The sequence below is a fragment of the Thermobia domestica genome, chromosome 6 (genome assembly GCF_964235325.1).
Source record: "Thermobia domestica chromosome 6, izTheDome1.hap1.1, whole genome shotgun sequence".
Taxonomy (NCBI): Eukaryota; Metazoa; Arthropoda; class Insecta; order Zygentoma; family Lepismatidae; genus Thermobia; species Thermobia domestica.
Window position 1 is genome coordinate 101,285,584 of NC_137459.1, and position 20,833 is coordinate 101,306,416.

Here is a 20,833-nt window from a genome sequence, read left to right on the forward strand (position 1 = left end):
ACTTTTTCTACGCAATCTACAGGGTCTTTGGAAAAGAACGGTTCTACTGCGAGAACATCCGAATTTAAACGATCGTAATACTAAATTTGTACAATCAATTCTATCATGACTCTAACTCCTTTCAACACAAAATTAAAATAAATAAATAAATAAATAAATAAAAATAAAACTACTACTCTTATGTATCTCTTTCACACATCCAAAGTAGTTGACGAAAACGATCAAATTATTTAATCAAGGTACAACTTGATCTGTAGAACTGTATTTTGTAAAACTAGCGTATCGATATCACCAAATCTAAGCTAATTAAAATATCTCTACTTTAGAATCCAAGTAAATGTCTAATTTTGCTTTTTTTCAATTTAAACGAAGGCAAGAAGAAATTTAGTCAAAATCTAGAACTGGAAGCACAGTGGCGCTATCTCTACACAAACTCATTTCATATGACTATAAACAAAGAAAACTGTTTTGTAGAAAATTATATACATAGTTGGAACAACAAATGGATATCAAAGTGGAAATAGGAAACAAATTACAAATTAACCTATATAATAATCCAATACAAAAGAAGATAAACCACTTTCTGACTACGCCTCGTCAAATAAAAAGAACTAGGAAGTTGTTGTTGTTGTTATTATTATTATTATTATTATATTATTATTATTATTATTATTATTGAAGCAAAGGATAAAACATATTGTTTCAAACATGATGGAAAGGATAAAACAGAAATAGAAGTGTTTTCAAGAGAAATTGCATTTCACTGAAATAAAATGATTCGGCATGGGATGTATGCCTTTCTTAAGTGATTTAAGGTTTAGATTTCTGGGCTTTCGGCATCTATCGCCATTTAGCCCGTCACGTATGAGGGATGATGTCCCTCGGCGAGCACACTATCCGGGGAAAGGGAAGAAAGGAAGCGGTCTGGGACCTATAAGTTAGGTACCACCCCGGCATTTGCCTAGTGTGAATGAGGAAAGCCCAGCAAAAAGCTTTTTACACTTTCTCGACCGAGTGTCCCCACCGAGAATCGAACGTTTCTTAAGTGAGTACTATAAGTTCAATAGCAATGTACCGGCAGAAAAGGTTAGGTGGCAGGGAGGCTAACGGAAGAAAATTCCAAAAGAAAGATCATAAGAGTTAGGCCTTTGTGATTAAATTTCAGACAAATAGAAAGTCAACATAAGCACTGGTGCAGGTGATATCTGCGATGGAAACTGGGAAGTTGGGATTCTGATGTTGAGGTGGCCGTAAGAGTAGTGCATAGATGCAACGTAAGTGCTCAATGAATAGCTATACGAACAAAAATTTAAAACAAAACGGCAAAAATGAAATTAAAAATAAGGATTGAAGCAGCGCTCAAAAATCAAGGTAAATGTGAAAAAGAGGAGGAAAATCACAAGAGAGGAAAAATGAGAAATTGCAAAACTGTAATGTAGATACCAAGTAAAGAAATAAAACTACCAAAAGAAATTTTTAAAAAATGTAACAAGTGGAAACAACCCGAAAGAAGTTATTAAAAAGAGAAAATAACGAAGGGACAAAAAGGACACACAAAGTTGTATGTGTCTTCCCCTTATTCTTAAAATACATTTGAAGTCATCTGAAGTTTAAGCAATAAAATCCTTAGGTATTTATTTTCCATAATAGGATCCAGTGCGATGAGTGTGACGTGTGCTATATTGGAGAAACGGGAAAGAAATGAAAAGAGCGAATAAAACAATATAGGGAAGACGTTAGGGTGAAGAGAGACAGAAATGCAGTCTATAAGCACATAAGAGACACGGGACATTCAGTAAATTGAAGTGAAGTGAAAGTGCTTGGCCAAGAAGAGAAAATTAATCAGAAAGTGGAAAGAAAAAGCAAGGTTTAATGAAAAAGAAGACAATGGAGTTATGAACTGAAACTCTGGACCTAAAATTGATGAAGAGTAGAATAAGCTATTGTGAAGTCTTAAAGATTAATTAAGTTAATTGTACAGGTTTATTTTTGTAAATTTAGTATTCTTCACTTATAATTTATATTATTAGTATTCATGTCTAAGAAGTTAACTATATTGTTTATTTTATTAATTACTAGCAGCGTTCACCCCGCTTCGCTGCGGTCACCCCGGAACGCAATAAACTTTGTTACTTAGATAATTTTTACTTTTTCGCTTTCAAGTGATATGATAAAAACCATAGAAGATTGCAGTAAATGTTAACATTATATCGCCTGTCATTTATGTTAACCCGCCCCGCTTCGCTGCGGTCACCCCGGAAGTTTTCGCTTTCAAGTGATATGATAAAAACCATAGTAGATTGCAGTAAATGTTAACATTATATCGCCTGTCATTTATGTTAACCCGCCGAGTGACACGGTCATGCGGGTTGCATATAAATACGTTTATTTTTATACCTATGATGAACTAACAAAGGATTTGTACGTTATGGACACTTGAATGGTCAATTATCTCAAGACACTGGTAATTAAAAATTAAAGTGATATGATAAAAACCATCTAGGGTCCAAATCCTAATAACCCCCCAAAAATAAAAGAAATTGGTTCAGCCGTATTAGCGTGATGAGGTAACAAAGGATTTGTGCGTTCTCTTTTATATATAAGATATTAGGCCTAGCTCTTAGAAATGAATGTATATGGTTGTCAACAAGGGGGGAAGAGGAATAACGACTCTTCTGTTACTTTTTTTTGTGTGGTGTAAGGGGATTGGCTGTTGTAGATTTGTGTAACCAATCAGGATTTGTGGATTTTTTCGCTGTCTCTTATATATTAGTTCTGTCACTATCTGTGTATTTATAGTGTCTGATGAAGCCAAGGTGAATAGTTGGCGAAATTGTTACACGTTAATAGTTTTTACAATAAACGTATTGCGAGTAGTTTAAATCAAATTTACGTATACTAAAAGCAAAGCTTGAACAATGGAAAATCCATAATATGTTATTTAATACAGTAAACTATATTGTCCTGGGAATCGTAATGGCAGCACTAAAAATTCTTTGAATTAAAAATTAATACACAAATAAAAATTTCTCATTTTACACTTCTCAACTATTTCGTCTCAAAAATACACCTTCGAAACTATATAAAAAAAAAAAAAAATCATTATAACACATTGACTCTACAGAGAATTATATACATTAAACAGTAAATTCAACTAACTTACCTTCCACTTTTACAATAACTTTGAAGCCTACCCGTGCTTCGGTCACAACTAGAAGGTAGTAATAGCTTTCTGTGAACGGCTGCAATTCTCGGAATGTATATTCTCCTCCCTCAGAAATATTCCCTATTCCACTATTCGGATTGTACATTGGTAACGCTCGTGCTCGAAGAGCCAAAGACTGAATGCAGGGTGTATTTGTTTCGTTGTTAGACGAAGGATCACTTACAGGTGGAACGTGAAACTTACATTCAGATATTGTAAGCGAGAAGTGCCAAGTACCTGATGGAATGTACACTCTACAATGAGATACAAATCGAAATTTATATTAGCAACAGAAATCTATGATGCAATCTAATACAATGACTGTTCCAATTATAAAGTAATAAGTTCAAATTTTAACTACTCTGTATATTCTTTCCAGCTGATCAACAGGGTATGATGCGTTAAGACTTCGGTAAAACTACAAATTCGTTTAAGCGCTATGCTACTTCCATTAATACATCACCAACTACTTACATGTTTGAAGAAATTCGAAGATTCACTAGTGCCGAAATATAATCTTAATAATGGATCCTATCCTATGATAATGATACGATAAATTAAGTCCTTTAGGATTTAATCACCTACTTTCTGAAGACACTGTATCCTCCTATCTTCTTCCTGGTCTTCTAGAAAATATATTGCTAACGGATTTCGATGTAACACTTTATATACGTAGCACGTGTTTTCGCTTTTAGATCTTTCGATATAATAATTCATTACATCATTTGATGACAAGTTATGTATTCTTGAGATCTACCTCGAGAAACATTCTTTACCCATCTGTTCATCTCTTTCAGCTCGTTCTAAAATTCCAAACCAGTTACCAGAACACTGGTTTACCATACAACAAGCAGTACAACAAACATTCACAATCAGTACAACAGCAAAATTATGCTTTTATATATTTTCACTTTAATTTCAATATTAATAATGCCTCTTTTTCTACATAGAATACTAATGATGCTATGCACTGTTGAAATAAGCGATTACTAATTTCACTCTCACTAAGTTCAACCTTGAAATATACGAGGACGTCTCTAATGTTAGGCATAACACATATTATGTTTTAAAACATCAGAGTATTGTTACGAAATTCTCAGAAATACTTGATTTACAAACGCGGCGGGATGATTCACTCCCATTATTATTTTATTTCAACTCAATCAGTAAAGAAGATTCGGGACCCTCAGAAAAAATTACGGCATATTCCACCAAAATCTAATGATCTTATTTTAAAACGAAAGTTATTGTAGAACTTTAAAAAAAAAAAAAAATCATAATATGCGTGTGTCTGTGTGTTGGGGGTGGGGTTACTGCTTATTTGTGACTGAATTCAACTCCAAGCATTGTGGATTATGTGAGAGTCTCAATAAACATACATACTATAATGTACCAAAACAGAATAATTATTACCTAGGAAATCGTGGCACTTATTTTTCTTTCTTTGGTTTCATCGGGAAGGAGGGAAGCTGGGAAAGAGTTCACTCTCCTATTCCCGATTAATTTTAAATCTAAGCAGTGGAGATGATGAAACCTCAAAAGTATGCGCCATATTGCATCAAAATCTATATTTTTACGATAGCTCTCGTTGAACACAAACATATATTTTTAATCAAAGGGGGTTACATCGAGAGGAGGGGGAAAATTCATCGCTCACTCCTGACAGTCTTTAATGTCAAGCGCTGAGAATTGTGGGAAAATGTACGTATGTTTTAACAAAATCGCATAAATTTTACGAAAGTAATCGTGGAACCTTTTCGAAACAACACTGGTGTTCGCTAATCCTCTCTTTGCTCTTCCATTATCTTAAGTCAATTCAGAAGGAATGGATGATTTGGAAGTCATAAAGAAACTATTTGACACACTGCGCCAAAATCAAACACTATTTTAAAATAAAATTTTTGTTTTCTTTGAGAATTCTCAATCACACCCTCTGCATGACGTAAAATCACTGAATAATTAAGCGGTAGATTTAAACCCTCTCCTCCAACGTTTTTAAAGATTCACGATAACTGTCGTAGAATTTATTCAGTTTTCATTCAATGTTAAGTTCAGTTTTCTTTGAAGCTTTCTTACAAGCTCCAGCACTTGGAATTAAAATCAGTCAAGAACAAACAGTGAATTTTACCTCCCTAATGTAGGGCTGATTATTCCAGCTGAATTTAAATAATCATTTAATCTAAGATTGTAACTTGTAATCTATATGCCAGGATACCAATTGCCAGGGTTGAGCTTCTTCCAATTTTCACATCAATGTTTTAATTAAGGCTGTCACACTGACACGAGACATGACACAAACTCAATAATCAAAATCTCGACATTCTAGCTTTCTAAGAATAAGCTGCAATAAATAGAAGAAATCATACTTTATAAAATATTAATAATAATAACACAATGTTAGAAAGAATACTGAGACATTTCACTTTCCTTAAATCACACTATGAAACTCAAATGAAATGTATATTTTCGTGTTATCTTGTTGATTGAAGAAGATATTCTACAAGTAATTTAAGCTCTTATAAATACGAGGCGCATGTCAAAAAAGGGCCGATACTTTTTTACATGGGGTCGGCAACATGTGGGGTTCTGCAGCATCATGCCCTAGTATTCTGTGTTTGCAACAGACACATAATCGTCCGAGTGGAGTTGCGTATGTGCGAGTAGAAGTAGGATGAAATGGCTGCCGTAATACAAAATCCAGTCAAATTTTATGTTACATATATATCATACAATTTCTGAACGCCAAAGGACAGAATGCAGCTGACAACTATCGGAAACTGTGTGCCTTTACCGACTGACAGTAATGAGTGAAGGGAAGGTCAAGCAATGGCACAGAATGTTTCGGGAAGGGCATTCTGATGTTCATGACCAGAAATGGCCTAGTGTTCAGACGGACGATCTGGTGGAACGTGTTAACCAGAAAATGCGATCCAATTGCCGGTTCACAATAACTGAAGTCACCAAAGAATTTCCAGATGTGTCTGCAAAAACAGTGCATTGAATTGTGACTGACAAGCTGGGTTATCACACATTGAGTGTGAGGTGGGTGCCGAAAATGCTGACAGACGCGCACAAAGAGAAAAGAATGACAGCTGAATATATATATATTTTTTTGGCCCGCTGGGGGAGGACGAGAATTATCTCTTTTCTTATATAATGACGGGGGACGAAATATCGTACGTCACTTAGGAGTAGGAGCAGCAGTCAATGCAATGGTGACGCTCTAGTTCTGAAGAAATTCAAACCACCAATATCAGTTCACAAAATCATGGGAACTGTGTTTTGGGAAACGAATTCTTGTGGAATTCTTGGAGCCAGGACGAACAATTAAAGCACATGTGTATTGCCAAATACTGAATAATCTGCGACGTGCTATCTAACGCTCTGGAATTCTTTTGATCCATGACAACACCCGCCCACACACAGCTAGTTGAAACCGTTGAGACAATTCAAATCTTTCGATGGGAATTATTCAATCATCCCCTTTACAAGCCCTACCTTGCCCCTCAGGGCTTTCTTTCTTTTTCTTCACCTGAAAAAGTAGCTTGCATCAAAGAGTTTCGTCAACAGTGAAGTGCTCAGGACAACAGTTCTGGACTGTCTGCACCCTCAGGCGGTACAATTTTACACAGAGAGTACGGAAGCTTGTGCCACCCTACCAGAAATGTTTGGAGGTTCATGATGACTGCATCGAAAATAGCCAAGGTGTGTATTTGTATATCAATCACAATAAATTTCTTCTTGTATACCTTAAAAAAAAAAAGAAAAAGAAAAAAATGCGTCCGTTTTTCTGACGCGCTTCGCATCAGAATAATTTCCAATTATAAATTATTTAACATATTTTCCAAATATGAATCTTAATTATATATTCACTTACTTGTAATACGAAAATGGCTCCATTGTGATGACAGTTTTTGGTACCCCTGGACTAATAACTGGAATACCAGAAACCTGCGACCAGATTGCAACAGATCCAAGACTGTAATGACATTTGTGGCCTATACCCTGTAAAAATAAAATGTCACAATGCAGGACACAATGTACTTTTATCTTTCTTAGCACCGAACTGCGGTATTAGTTTGAGACTTAATTTTTAGCACATTAGTTTGAAATATCCTATACATGTTTCGAAGCACCTGGAACATCTATAATAATAATAATAATAATAATAATAATAATAATAATAATAATAATAATAATAATAATAATAAATGAAATGAAATCTTTGAGTTTTACGTCCCACGCTTATGCCGGTTAGGCTAAAGGAGACGGTGATGATGAGTAATGAATGAAATGGTGGAATGAAGAAAGTGGGAGGAAACGGGAGAACCCCGAGAAAACCCACGCACACGGTGTTTGTCCACCACAAAGTTCACTTGGCAGGGGCTGGGATCGAACCCGGGACCCCAAGCGCCAGAGGTGAACGCTCTACCACTGAGCCACCGCGGCCCAATAATAATAATAATAATAATAATAATAATAATATATAATGAAATTGTGACGCTACAGTTCATTAAAAACTGTTCGACTGGGTGATGCGTAGTTAGCGTATCACCTTACAATGCTATTGTTGCTGTCTCTTTTCATCTCGAGGAGAGAGGGACATTATTTGGCATACACTGCAATACAACCAGATTAATAGTGTTGCCAAGTCAACATGAAATTGTATTTTTTTCAAATGATACTACGTCAGGTTATCACATATTTCAAATTTACATATTAAACAAAAACTTGCCATGCAACGTTGCAAACTAAAGACTCTACAGTATTACAATGAATAAAACAACCAAATTTTGGAGGGTTTTACAACAGTAATAACGCATGTGAGACGGATGGGGCAATGCACATCCAAAGTACTTTAGTGTCTAATATACATCGGGATAGCTTTAAAGGTCTCTTTCCCCAACCACTGCTTCTTTTCACCCCCACAGCCCTCGGTTAGTCCTCGCGAGCGTTTAAGCTGTCACTGCTCTCAGTGTTGCCGTAGCTGCGATCCACTTGTGTAGTTAAAGTCCGGCAAAATAAGGAGAAAGCTTTCCTTCCTACTCTCAGTTAACAACAAAAATTAAAAAAAAAAATCAACTAGGAAAAAGGAATTGAAGCAACATTGGTTTTTAGCCAGAAGGGATCATAAATCTCTACCACGTGTCGTGGAGACTAGTTAGCGGAAGGTTTAGAGGGGTGGACAGGGTTTTCACAATTCCTGGAAAAAGAGTCCTCTCTTTCTGTCCCAATGTATACTATGGTCATGATATGACGGATTTCAAACAAGTAGAAGCAAAGTTAGAAGCAAAGCAAAGGACTGGAAATTTGATTTTATTAAAGGACTTTATTTCGAAAAAGTGCTTAGATATCTATCCAACCCAATTACGTAGATGGTTTTCAATAGACACAAAGATTATAATGCCGCTTATATTAATCCGATATCTCACGCCGTTCTGGAGATATTGAGAAAAACGTAAAAGTTGCTATATTGCTTAAAACGGCACATTTATGGGAACTTTTTAAAACGGGTGTTTTCCTGTGCATCTATGACATTCAAATAATAAGTTTTGGCAGATGTAATTACAAGTTCTAGAAATTACATAATTTTGAGCAATATTGTAAAGTTTAGGATTTTTAGCATATCTCCAAAACGGTTTGAGATATAAAACGTTTGTAAACAGCGTTATGATTTTTACACCTACTGGAAACTATCTTTGTGATTGGATGAGATACTTCTCCAAACAGGTTTTCGAAATAGACTTTTGAAGAAAGTCAAATTTTCAATCCCTTGTAACTTTGTTTCCATTCATTCGAAATCCGTCATATTATGGTCATAGAATTGAACACTAAAGTACTCTTGATATGCACTAACCTGACCATCTCACTTGCATTATCCTAACTGTATATAAAACTACATGAGCTGACATAAATTATTGAGCACTTCCTGATGGGCTACAATGATTAAATTTGGCATGATTATAGCTTTCCGGAACTAACCAATAGGAAAATTGCCAAAAGTGAATATTTTTAATTTTTAAGGGATCTAGAGAGAGGATGAAGAATTTCCCCATGTTATTTAAATGGACCTTTTTCGGACCTATAATCTCATGTTTTAGGTACTTAGAATTCGAATAAAAATTTGAAATTCGGTATGCTAGTACGTTTTCGTTAGCACTACCTAAGTATATCAGTAAAAATGAAATATTCCAGCTTTAGAGTGGTTTTATAGGGAACTGAAAAATCTTTCCCATGTTATTTATACGGAACCCCTTTTACACCCCCAACTTATTGAGCACTTCCTGTAGGGCTACAATGATTAAATTTGACATGAATGTATCTTTCCGGAACTAACCAACAGGAAAATTGCCAAAAGTGATTATTTTTAATTTTTAGGGGGTCTAAAGATTGGATGAAGAATTTCACCATGTTATTTAAATGGGCCTTTTTTTGGACCTATAATCTCGTGTCTTAGATGCTTAGAATTGGAATAAAAACTTGAAATTCGATATCCTTATACGTTTTCGTTGGCGTTAACTAAGTAAATCACTAAAAATGAAAATTTCCACCTGTAGAGTGGTTTTATCGGGAACTGAAAAATCCAGAACGTCTTATTTATATGGGACGTCTTCTACACCCCAAAATGTTTAGGCACTTCCGGCATGATTAGAATGATGAAATTTGGCACGATTGTAGCCTTCCAGGACTAACAGACAGGAAAATTGCCAAACGTGAAATTTTAATTTTTTTAGGGTCTAAAAGGGGATGAAGAAATTTCCGTGTTATTTAAATGGGCGTTTTCTTGGGATACAAAATCTTATCTTTTAGATACTTGAAATAGGAAAAGAAACGATAGAATTGTGTGTTCAAGAGGTGCGAGGCCATAGGCCGAGAAAATAAAGTGTGTGGGGGGCGAACTCCCGGATGGGTAGATTCAGGAAATATGAAGAAGTTCACGAAATTCACTGTTGATGCAAAGGGCGATAGATATGAAATGCGAGGCCGTAGGCCGAGCAAACTCGGGGCTCTGGGGGCGGAGCACCCAGGTAGCAAAAGGGTAGTCTATATATATAAAATTGAAAATCACTATGTTTGTGACTCTAAATCTCCTGAACCGCCCGACCGATCTCGGACAAATTTGTAACATGGATGAGGTTCGAGGATGGGCTGGTTTTAGACTATTCACTCTGTTGCTAGAACTGATGGTTGGGGGAGGGGGTATATAAAAATAAATAAAACTTAACAACTGAACCACTGGACCGATCTTCATCAAGTTTTCAACAATGGATGAGGGTCAGGCCTGGGATCGTTTTTATGATTTAAATTTGACGAAGCTACCTAAGAGACGAGAAGGAGAGGGAGATATATAAAAATCTATTTATATAAGACTGTGACTATTTTTGTAACTTAATAAGTCTTGAACTATCCGACCGATCTCATTCAAATCTTCAAGATGCATGAGGTTCGGATCTGGAAACATTTCTGTAATTTCACTTTAACGGTAGATCCTACGGGAGGGGGACGTATAAATAAAACTAATAAAACCTAATAACTTTTGAACTACCCAACCAATCTCGATCAAATTTTCAACATATATGAGGGTCGGGCCTTGGGAGTTTTTTATCGTTTCAATTTGAAGAGGCAACCTAGAAAAAGGGGGGAGATATATGTAAAAAAAAAAAAAAAAAAAAATTAAAATTAAAATGACTGCCTTTGCGACTTCATCACTCTTGAACCACCAGACCGATCTCAATCAAATTTTCAACATACATGAGTTTAGGTGCAGGGATTATTTTAGGCTATTCACTTTGACGATGCAACGAAGTGGAGGGGAGGAGCAGAGAAATTTAAAAATGATAACAAATAACCGATGTTACTGTTGAATCCATTGTTTTCGGGGTCGATGAGAGAACAGTGACACTTCTGATGATGTTGAAATCCAAGTTCAGCTCTGATAGTTGGGGAGGGGGAGGGTACATCGTAGGGGAGGGCGATAAACATTTTAAAAAATGATCGAAAATGACTAATATTAGTGTCAAATCCATAGTTTTAGGAGTAGCTGAGATTAACAGTGACAATTCTGATGCTGTGTGCCACAGCACGGAGGAGGAGGAAGGGGAGCTCTATATATAATAATAATCGAAAATGACAAATATTAGTGTGTAATCCATAGTTTTCGAGATCATTTAGATGAACAGTGACATTTCCGATCCTGTTTTGGAGGAGGGGGATATATATATAAATGATCGAAAATGGCCACTATCAGTGTCGAATTTATAGTTTTCTGGGTCGCTTAGATTAACAGTGATACTTTCGATCCCGTTTAAATTCAAATTTAACCCCGGAACTTGAGGCAGGGGTAGGAAGAGATATTTAAAAGTGCTCGAAAATGACCGACATTAGTGCTGAATCCATACTTTTCGGGGTTGCTGAGATGAACGGTGACACTTCCGATGCCATGGTCCGCAACATGGGGAAAAGGGGGAAATATATATATATATATATATATATGGTCGAAAATTACCGATATTAGTGTTGAATCTATAGTTCTATGGGTCGCCGGGATGACACTTCTGATGCTGTTTAAATCCAAATTTAGCCCCGCATCTTGAAGGAGGGGAAAAGGGAAATACGTAAAACTGATCAAAAATAACCCATATTAGTGTCGAATCCATAGTTTCCGGGATCGCTAAGATGACTGGTGACTCTTTCGATGCCATGCCCCGCAACATGGAAAAGGAGGTGGTATATATATATATATATATATATATATATATATATATATATATATATATATATATATAATGATCCAAAATGGCCGATATTAGTGTCTGATCCGTAGTTTTTAGGGTCGCTGAGATGAAGAGTGACAATTCCGATCCCGTTCAAAATCAAATTCAGCCCCGCAACTTGGGAGAGGGAGAGATAAAATGATCGAAAATGACCAATATTAGTGTTGAATTCATGGTTTTCGGGGTCGCCGAGATGATCAATGATCTTTCCGATGCCGTTTAAATCGATGCCATTAAAAACGAAAACAGCATATTTCACGGGTACTAAACGCATGAAATACGGAGTTGTGCATTTAAATTTTCATTTTAACCTAGCGAAGCGGATAATCGATGCTAGTAACTGCTATAGTGGTCACAAAATATTGGGTTTGTGATACAGTAGCGTCCTTAGTTTGCAACACTGAATAACAAATGCGATATCATAAGTTTTCGTTTGACACGTAAAGAAATTTTTAATAACCAGACGTAGTGCCATTTGTAAAGAAAATATAACTAAGTTGTGTTGGGTTGGTAACACTGTTAACCTGGTGGTATCGAAGACTATGTCAAACAATGTTCCAATTCCGATATTTACGTAGCACAAAATTTCCTTGTTTTATATCTATAAGTTTACAAATCACAAGTGTGTATCAAGATAAATGGTCCATTTTCAATGTTCATATTTAATATTCAATTAAACGAAACACATTATCACTGCACTTTAAATGTACTATTACACCATACACTTAGTATATTAAAATATTTCAAACTCATAAAATTAGAATTGAATTGGTTTAATAAAACAGGCAACTTGCAAAGTGTTTTTATAAATATTAATTCTAAACCACACCTTTCATTACAAATGGAAAATTTTCTGGATAAAGTAAGGTGGAGAACTTTTCATTACGAGTTACTCATGTTTCCATTACAAACGAAAAATTTGAACAACGTAATACATTATTCCCAGCTCAGAATTTACCGTATTTCAAGTTCCGGAGAATAAACATTTTCGGAGCCCCTGTATGCAGCTCAACAATCATAAAGTGTTTTGAGCGGCCATTAGGCACTTCCATTGCAATGTAACATAAAACTGAGACTCGTCTTTATCTTTAATTCGAGTAACAGCTCGCTTACAGGGGTGAAATGAATGTCCTGACTAGGTATACCAGAAGTGAATTTTGATTATGTACACTTCCGATGTACTTAATCAAAATAACTGCTACATACTAAGCGACGGCAAAAAACAAAATGCGGCCAATTGTCACTTTGACTGACACATTAATCCGACCATATGATTAGTACCTTGTATTCTTCTGGATTAGGGAGATAGTTTTCAGTCGTGTCTTTTAACATAAGGGTAGTCATTTCAGTGGAACTTCATTTTAGTAGAGGCGGTACATGAAACCCCGCTGCAGTTTTTGAACACAGGATGCTGGGTTCGATCACTTGTAGTTGGAACCTAAGAGAGTAATTTAAGAAGGGGCGCCATTCAAAATTTTCCTTAGGATCCAAGATGGCGGCTATTTTTCAAAATGGTGTCCTCAGATCAAAATTTCGTTAATGTTGCTTAATTATATCGTGCTTGGAGTCGTTCAAACATATTTCTGACTCGTAGAACACGAATCCAAAGTCGAATTAAGGATAAGACATCAATGTATATACACAAAATTATTAAGTCCTATCTTCTTATTCTTTTCCAATGTATAAAGCTACATGAACTGACTGACTGACTGACATAATACAAAGATTACTTCCGATTGACACAGGAAGTTCAAATTTTGCATGCTTATTATTTCGGAAAAGAAACCAACAGTAAAATAGTAATATTATATGTATAGTGTAATATTATATGTATAATATTATATAGTGCTAGCGGTACGACCCAATTTTGGTAATCCTACTGTACGTACTTTTTGAACACGAGTTACCTTTGGCTATCTTGGGAAGCCAACCCAAAATTTCCCTTGGGATTCAATATGGCTGCTGTTTTCCAAAATGGTATCCTCAAGCCACGATTTCGTTCATATTGTCTAATAACATTGTACAGGGTGTCCGGGATGGGGCTGACGGTTTTTAAAAGTGTATAGTTTTAATATGGTCAGAGATACAGAAGAAAAACATGCATTTTAAAGAACTCCAAAAGTTTATTTGGTCTTACTTACAAGTCATTCTAACTCAGTGTAACTCCACGTGAGCTCTATTTGTAACTTACAATATCTAGCCTGAGGTGTTATTGAAACAATCGCATTCCTAATACGGTTCTTCAGTTCATCAAGGTTACGCATCTTTTCACCAGAATACATAAGGTCTTTCACATACCAACACAGGAATAAGTCCAAGGGGGTTAACATCAAGAGAGCGTGGAGGCCACCTAATTGACCTATCCAACGGCCAGGAAATTCAGTATCAAGGTACTCCCTCACTTGTAAGCTTCAATGTGGCGGAGCACCATCCAATTGGAATATCACTTGAGGTTGCATGTCTAAGAACGCATTTCCTGTTATGGTTTGCTCTATCAAAAAAGGGGGCCTATAACGCATGCGGATTCTCACATCCCCATATCCCAACATTGTGTCTGTTATCACAGCCAGAGAAGTGAAAAGTTGCCTCATCAGAGAAAACAACGTTCAACAGGAAATTATGGTCATAATCAATTCTGTCCACAATTTCAGTAGCAAATGCTGCTGTCTGTGGCTTATCGTTGGGCTTAATTTCTTGTAACAATTGCACCTTATACGCGCGCAAACGTAATTGTTTGTGTACCACATTGTGCACTGTTGACTTTGGAATTGCCAATTGCCTGCTCGCTGCGCGCACTGACTTCCTTGGACTACGTGAGAAACACTCTCTTATTGCTTCCACATTTTCTTCTAACACACGCGATTTACCATCGCTATGTCGTTTCACTACACTTCCCGTTCATAAAAATTGATCCTTCCACTACTGGATACTGTTGCGTGATAGAGGATTCTTGTGGTAAACACGTCGAAAGTTTCGTTGAACTTGAACAACATTTTTTGTCTCTGCAAACCACCACAGGCATTGCGCCTTTTCGACTGACGACGCCATTTCTGTTTATCGGAGGTACTAGCGCCGTCACCGGTTGTTGTTCAAGTATGAAAATTTGCTGAACAAAACTTTGAGTTTTCCTTCAATATGAATGTTTTTTTTTTTTTTTTTTTTGTATCTCTGGCCATATTAAAACTATACACTTTTAAAAACCGTTAGTCACATTGCGGACACCCTGTATTTAAAGTTGTTCACACATGAATAGCGTAGTCAAGGTTTAGTTAAACATTAGATATCAATACAAACCACAAAGTACGAGTACGAGTCGTATTATTTTATTTTGAAACTACATAAAACTTATTGCAAACTTAAATCTTTCTAAATTATAAAATCAAAAACAAGCAGCAAATACCCAGCTATTTTCGTTCCGTAGTACGATATTTACCTCTGCAATTAGAGTACATTAGCGCGCAAGACATATCAATGGACTTGCAGGAACATTTACTTGATAAACATCTCTCCTTGCATCCACATTTAATTAGTTCTCTGCAAGCTTGCGAAACCCCTGGTTGTTTTGTCCATTTTGGAGTCTACTCTTCATCTTGTTTTGTCCAGCCTCAGTCAGCTGGAGATGGCAAATCAATGATACTGCTGTCTCCCTGACCCAATATATGTCCTGCTAGGTATGCGGCTCGAAGAATGTGTAGTGCAGGAGTATTACACGTAAGAGGAAGACTTGTCAGAGATTTTGCTCTGGCCGCGAATAGGTCTTTGTGTGCTGCGTTAACAGTTTGAACCTGAAGGGCTACCCCACCATACAGAATTGCTGCCAAGTGTTCCAGGACTTGAGTAATCTCGGGCTGCATTGCATGCAGCGGACTGGAGATGGTAATGAAAGCCTTGGTTACTTCCTCACAAGCTATCCACGCAAAGTATTTTCTTTTACAACTGAAAACCGAAACAGTATCACAGCCAGTAAAGGCGTAAAAACCACGTAAGGCAATTGATTTTTCTTTTCCCAATTTTTCCGCTATGTACTGTATATGCAAGTATCTTTTACTCCTGCCAGATCCAGACAAAATCTACAGTTATGTAAATCTCATGGATCTTAGAGTACGAAAGTTTGCAAAAAGGACGGTTCTGATTCCATTGCAGACCATATCGCGTAAATGCAAAATTACTCGACCACCTGCTTCTTCCATTTTATCGCACGAACTGCCAGCTAAGGATGTTTCTTGAGTTTTAGATGAGAGTATTTCCCCATCAACGTTTGTGACAAAATGAATATAACCAAAATTATGCAGTGCATAATTTGCTGGAAGCATGGACAATTCTTTCTTATTTTCAGTGCTTCGAAGAGAGTTATTCCAGTAGCACGGTACTTTTGTTTCTGGTCTTACTTGTCGGCGTGTAGTGGTTCTTCTTTGCTGCCTAACTAAAGTGTTCAAGCTGTTAGTATTATGTAAGTCCCACACCAAATCAATACGAGTGACAGATAAGGAAGCAGCATTTTGTAACAAACTGTGCCGAAACTCTTTCTCACAATATTGTCGGGAAGTTTATGAGGTGTGTGGTTTCATATCGTGCATCAAGGCTGCAGCGTCATACATAACTCTATGGAATGTCCACTGAATTCTACTGGTTCTATAAAGTCAACATATTTGTCAGGTCACTCTTCTTTCCTGTACGTAAGTGTCCATTTACAGACAAAGATGGTGGACAGGTCTAATTTTCGTAGGAAACGAAACGATCCAGATCCATGTTCCTGCTCTGACAAGCAATAAATAATTTAGCAAAAAGATATTCATCAATGTGCTTATCCGTTATTTGCTGTCTAATCGGAGGTTTTACTGTGAAGATTTTAGAGTTAACTTTTTTCAAAGGCTCGAAAAATGCTTTTATTCTTATTAATGACCTTTTCTTTCAGAAAAGTCTCTTACGTGGTTCTGCCATCAACTTCAAGCGTATTTCAGGTATCAACGCCTTTCCTTTTTTATGTACTATCAATCTGCTGTCAATTGCGACGATATCGCCAGTATTTTCCAAAAATCGATTTCAGAATTCACAGAAACTTTCTTTCAAAGCACAAGTGTCACTCTCAAACATTTTCTGGTATGCTGAATTTTGTTCGTGATTTCTTTTCAAATTTTCCCATTCCACAGGACTGAATTAATTCAATAACCTACATACTTCTGGTCCTGCAACAGATCACCAACGTTTCTATTGATGTCTGATGTTTAACTAAACTTTAAACCACGCTATTCGCTATTCATGAGTGAACAACTCCAAATACAAAGTTATTAGACAATATTAACAAAATCGTGGTTTGAGTACGCCATTTTGGAAAACAGCTGCCATCTTGAATCCTAAGGGAAATTTTGCGTTTGTTCCCCTTCCTAAATTGTTCTGTTAGGTTTCAATTACAAGAGAGCGAAAAGTAACTTGTGTTCAAAAAGTACGTACAGTATAATAACTAAAATTGGGTCGTACCGCTACCACTATCTACTTAAATAACATGGCATTGTCTCCCCTTTTGCCTCCTTTATATATAGCTTTTACTATTTTACTGTTGGTTTCTCTTCCGAAATAATAAACATGCAAAATTTCAATTTCCCGTGTCAATTGAACGTAATCTATATATCAGTTAGTTCATGTAGCTTTATACAATAGAAAAGAAGAAGATAGGGCGTAATAGCCTAGTGTATATACATTCATGTCTGATCCTTAATCCGACTTTGGATTCGTGTTCTACGAGTCAGAAATATGTTTGAACGACTCCAAACACGAGATAATTAGGGAACGTTAACGAAATTTTGATCTGAGGACGCCATTTTGGAAAATAGCCGCTACCTTGAATCCTAAGGGAAATTTTGGATGGCGCTCCTTCTTAAATTACTCTCTTAGGTTTCAACTACAAGTGACCGAAGCCGAATCCTGTGTTCAAAAAGTGCAGTGTACTAACCAAAATTGTGTCGTACCGCTTCTGCTATTTGTCAATGATCCCAGCCCATAACTGAAAGACAACAGCCTCCTGGTCCATTTCACTAAGTGTGAAATTGAACGTGGATAATTGTCTTTGATATGGACAAATGTACCATCGTTGGGCAAAAAAGAACTTGATACAAGACCAGCAGACCAATCAAATCTGAATTTCTTTCGCTAAGTTTTTGTGACATTGCACTGCTTTATAAGCTACATCCACTTGATATATATATATATATATATATATATATATTGAAGTGGGTTAACTTTTTTTCAACCTTATTATTAGAAACTTCATGTTTAGGCACTAAAAATATGAAAGTAAGACAGCCAAATAGGCAACAATAAAAATATATACGCACTTAAATCTAGCACTGTGATTTGGACGCATTACGGTGATCTGAATTCCACTTTAAACTGTAATTTACATTTCATATGGCATTAGTACTGGAAAGAGACGCTAAACTTCAACAAACAACATCAAAGAAAGAAATCGAGTTTTTGAAGCATCCTACGTACCTTTTCTCTTCAAAGTACTATATTACTCAAAAGCAGCACTAACATTTTATTGATGATACTCTTATAGGTATTAATTTTGTCATATTTGAGATATTGCAAATGATTGGAAGTTCATGTCGCCTATCCATTATCACTTATATATTAAGAAAGCATTGCTCTTGCATTCATTTAATACCTGCGAGCTAATGGATGCAATTTATTATTCAGTATTGGTAATAGTGTGTAGCTAAATTTAGTTTGTTTATTTGCGTTCGTAGTAACGTGAATCTCCCTTGCTTTTTTTAAAACACATTTTTAAGCAGTGTCCCTGGTTTGACCGTACATGCGGTGCGGCTGAGTTACAGTGGGAAACAAAAGTTTACATACATACGCTTCCTCTTCTCTTGCAAATATTACAGCAGTTGAGCTACTTCCTTCTAGCAACCAGTATATTCAATTTCCTAAAATGTTTTCTTAATATAAGGAGCGTTCAAAAAGAAATGAGCCGAAGGCTGTAATCTGCACACCGGTGATAGAATGGTAACATTGTTGCGTGTGTAACAAGTAGGCGTTCCGACAAGAGTGTGGAAGTTCATAGCCCGCCGCTAGAGGGTCACGTGTGAAATCCACGTGATTTATAAAGCCAGCAGAAGCAGACACTAATTGTCCAGCGCGGTCAGTCGTATTGTGAGCAGTGCAACAGTGAAGTGGAGGCGTCAAAGGAAGAGCAAAGAGGTGTTGCTCGTTTACTGACGGCAGAAGGAGTAGGGGTAACGGACATTCATCGAAGAATGTCACAAGTATACGGTGAACACTGCATGTCACTTACAAGATTCAAGGAGAGGCACAAGCGCTTCAAGGAAGGACGGGTGTCGTTAGCCGATGATGCACGGTCTGGAACACCACACCGTATTACCGATGGCATCTTCTAGTTGATTGATGCACTCGTTAGCCAGGACCGCAGAGTTACAGTGAAAGCTGTAGCCGCCGAGGTGAACTTGAGCGTCGGAAATGTGCACACCATCATGGCGGAAAGACTGAACTGGCGCAAAGTGTGCGCGCAATGGGTGCCCTACAATCTTCAACCACAACAGGAAGCATATTGAATGGCTCACTGTCTTGATCATCTGCAGCACTATGCCAGGGGAGGGAATGAGTTCCTGGCACTAGTGGTGACTGGAGATGAATCTTGGTGTCATCACTTCGAACCAGAATCGAAACGACAGTCTTCAGTGGAAGCATCCAGTCACCACACAAAAATTCCAAGGTCATTCACACAAGTGCAGGAAAATTATGCTGACGTTCTTCTTTGACCAAGACAGACCCTTCTGATAGACTTCCTGCAGCACGGGACAACAGTGAATGCCCAGCGTTACGCACAAACACTGACCAATCTTCGCCAAGCGATCAAATCGAAACGATCAGGCAAGCTCACCCGTGGGGTCATTTTCTTCCATGACAATGCCCGACCTCATACGGCCAACACAGTCAGGGCAGTCGTGCAGAAATGTAAGTGGGAGGGTCTCGGTCACCTTCCATGCAGTCCAGACCTCTCTCACACCTGCGATTAAGCCATTTTTGGTCGCCTTAAGAAGGCTCTGGGGAGCAAACGATTCACCTCGGACGACGATGTCCAGCAGTACATTCGGAACTGGTCTGCAACGCAGCCCAGGGAAATCTACGAGACAGCCATTCACCACCTTGTGTCGCAGTGGAACAAGTGCCTCAACAGCCAGGGCCAATACTTCTAACATACAGGTAAGAGTTTTTGTTCCTCGGTATCCAACTTTTTTTTTTTTTTTTACTGTTCTTTATATCTTCTTTCCTTCTTGAGGATGAGTTTCTCACAGTTTGAATCACGAACTCAGCGATGTATTCTAATACCTTTGGAATACATTCTAATTATATTACTGCTCTGTACATATTTCTCTATGTAATCAGAGGATCTTATGGGTTTTCAACTAAGCACTCTCGATTTATAAAGAAATCTCATTCAACTGCTGCACTGCTGTGAAACATGCACAAATACAATGAAATCTTTGCTACTGTTTTCCAAAGTCTCCAATAAAGAACCAATTAACGTGTAAAGTTTGTTCTCTCTCAATCCCCCAACCGTAGGAGTATTTAGTCTATTGCTATCTCTGCTGGGCGTCCAGGTCGTTGTTTGTCACCACAATTCACACATCTCCGGTGAATTTCACGACCTAGTTGTGCACTGCTTGGCACGATAAACACTTCTTTCCATATACTGGTAGTAGTTTATAATATACTTTCTTGGCAGGAAGATCTTTCACCCCCCCCCCCTCCCCAGAAAACGCATTACAGCCCTCTGTGCAATTCTTTCAGGATGGTAGCAATTCTCACACTGTTCTGTCAAGTCCTCAAT

General features: G+C 37.2%; 1 protein-coding gene across 1 annotated transcript in view; it reads right to left on the reverse strand.

Annotated features, from left to right (window-relative positions):
* The window catches only part of LOC145688131 (post-GPI attachment to proteins factor 6-like), an 89,724-nt gene that overhangs the window by 42,171 nt on the left and 26,720 nt on the right, over positions 1–20,833 (reverse strand). Inside the window, exons 4-5 of the mRNA XM_081761918.1 lie at positions 7,083–7,210; positions 3,164–3,459 (exon numbers count right to left, since the gene is read on the reverse strand). Coding sequence (XP_081618044.1) covers positions 3,164–3,459; positions 7,083–7,210 — 424 coding nt within the window. The remainder of the gene's footprint in view (positions 1–3,163; positions 3,460–7,082; positions 7,211–20,833) is intronic.